At 45.5% G+C, this 2167-nt stretch overlaps 1 protein-coding gene across 1 annotated transcript in view; it reads left to right on the forward strand.

The window, feature by feature from the left end:
- Window positions 1-1477, forward strand: part of LOC101572634 (histone H2A.V) — a 15814-nt gene extending 14337 nt beyond the window's left edge. The window contains exon 5 of the mRNA XM_004630359.2: window positions 1158-1477. Within this exon, the coding sequence (XP_004630416.1) occupies window positions 1158-1219 (62 nt within the window). The 3' untranslated portion in view covers window positions 1220-1477. The remainder of the gene's footprint in view (window positions 1-1157) is intronic.
- The last annotated feature ends 690 nt before the right edge of the window (window positions 1478-2167 follow it).

A 2167-nucleotide genomic window follows, 5' to 3' on the forward strand; every position in this document is an offset into this window, starting at 1 on the left:
TCACTACACAGCTCTGACTCATAGTGATCCTCCTGTTTTTAGCCTCCCCAGTGCTAGGATTGCAGGCGTGTGACACCGGACTCCGTTGCTTGTTCAGCGCCCCCTAAGGTGGTGAGCATGCAGACCCGGGGATTGAACCCTGGTCCCTGCACGTTCCAAGGCAGGTGCTTAGTCCACTGAGCTATCTTGCCACCTTGTTTTGTTTTTTAAAGGATTGAAGAGGTGGGGCTGGGGAGATGGCTTAGTAGATAAAGTGCTCGCCTGGCAAGCACAAGGGCCTGAGTTCAATCCCCAGTTCTGCAAAAAAAAGAAAAAGGATTGGAGAGGGGGCTGGGAAAATGGCTCAGTGGAATAAGCACTTGCCTGGCAAGTGCAGGGGCCTGAGTTCAGTCCCCGGTTTTGGGGGAAAAAAAAAAATCTTAAAGGATTGGAGATGTAGTTTCGTGTGAAGGGCCTGGAATCTATCTTAAAAACAAAATTTGAAAACATGATCTGAAGGAATTGTTTAACATGCTGCAGACAGCCCTCTAAATGGCTGAAATAAGGCCAGCGAGATAGCTCAGCAGACTAAGCACCTGCTTAGCCAAACACACAGACTGGGCTTCAATTCCCAGCACCATATGTCACCCCAGGCACTCTGAGGGGCCACTGAGACCAGGGTGGTGAGACACGCCTGTAATCCCAGCTCTGGAGAAGCCAAAAACAGGAGGATCACTACCAGTCCAAGCTATGTAGCAAGACCCTGTACCAAACACATTAAAAAAAAAAAAAAAAAAAGGCTGAAATAATGGAAACGGATCAGGACCAGTGAAGGGGTAGTTCTTTTTTTTTTTTCAGTCCTTGCAGAATTTCACGAAAGCTGTAGTCATCCTCCAGAAATTCAGACTAAGAGTTTAGCTCGGGCACAGCACCTGCCTGAAAAGCGTGAGATCCTGAGTTCAATTTCTGGTAAACCTCTGCCCCCCAAAAATGCACATACAATCACAATTTCCTTGACACCATCTTTGAGGGGTCTATGGGTACTTTAGGGTCAGAGAAGGAAGTGACTAAAGTAACTCTCATTCTTTCGTGTAATAGACCTTTTTGGTTGTGCCACTCATATGCTAAGGGAGCCGGCTCAAACATTCTAATAATAATATTTACAAATTTCTTTCTAGGTGTGATTCCTCACATCCACAAATCTCTGATTGGAAAGAAGGGACAGCAGAAAACCGCTTAGGGTTGTCACCCGCCCTCCACTGCCCTGTCCTTGTACTGTCACCTGGACGGAAGACATCAGTGGGGACACATGACATTTTTAAAAGCAGTTAAAGGAAATGCATAGACAATGCTGTAGACATAAACAAACATTGGTCTGTTCTTAGACACCAAGTTTGATAAAGTACTTTTCATGTGGTTACAGTTGTGTGGTGATTGGCTAGGTTTCTCCCATGTGTTTTATACAAAAATGGAGTTGATAAACCATTTTTTACAAAATAAATTTGTGTCTGAACTGTTCTGTTCATATATTGGAAATAGTTTGCTCAGACTTTGACATTTTTAAAATCTCAAATTGGCTACTCAAAATAATTTAAACTGGTTGTAGCCTGAACCACATAGACCTTGTTTCAATTGAGACTGGTAGTGGTGGCGTGCACCTGTAATCTCAGCACTTGGGAGGCTGAAAACAGGAGGATCACTATGACTGTGATCTGCAGGTGAGACCCTGGAGACCCTATACTAAAAAAAAAAAAAAAAAAATTAACAAAGTTGCAGTCTTTGTGGGGATTTTTTGTTTTGAGACAGGGCCTTGCTGTGTAGTCCAGGCTGGCCTTGGACTTAACTGTGTAGCCCAGGCTAGCCTCAACCTGGTAGTGTTCCTCCTGCCTCAGCCTCCTGAGTGCTGGGATTAGAGATATGCATTACCATGTCTAGCTTTAGCTATACAGTTTTTTAAAATTAATGTATTTGGTACAGGGTCTCACTATGCAGTTCAGACTTGTGATCCTCATGTTTTCAGCCTCCCCAGTGCTGGGATTATAGGCGTGCGCCACCATGCCCAGTCTTGGTGGCCTGCTCAGCACACCCAGGGGTGGGGCCGGCACAGCATGTGGTGCCAGGGATTAGACTCTGGTCCCTGTGCTTGCCCAAGCAGGCACTTAGTCCACTGAGCTATCTTGCTGGCCCT

Source organism: Octodon degus, unplaced genomic scaffold (assembly GCF_000260255.1).
Source record: "Octodon degus isolate 3935 unplaced genomic scaffold, OctDeg1.0 scaffold00035, whole genome shotgun sequence".
NCBI classification, from domain to species: Eukaryota; Metazoa; Chordata; class Mammalia; order Rodentia; family Octodontidae; genus Octodon; species Octodon degus.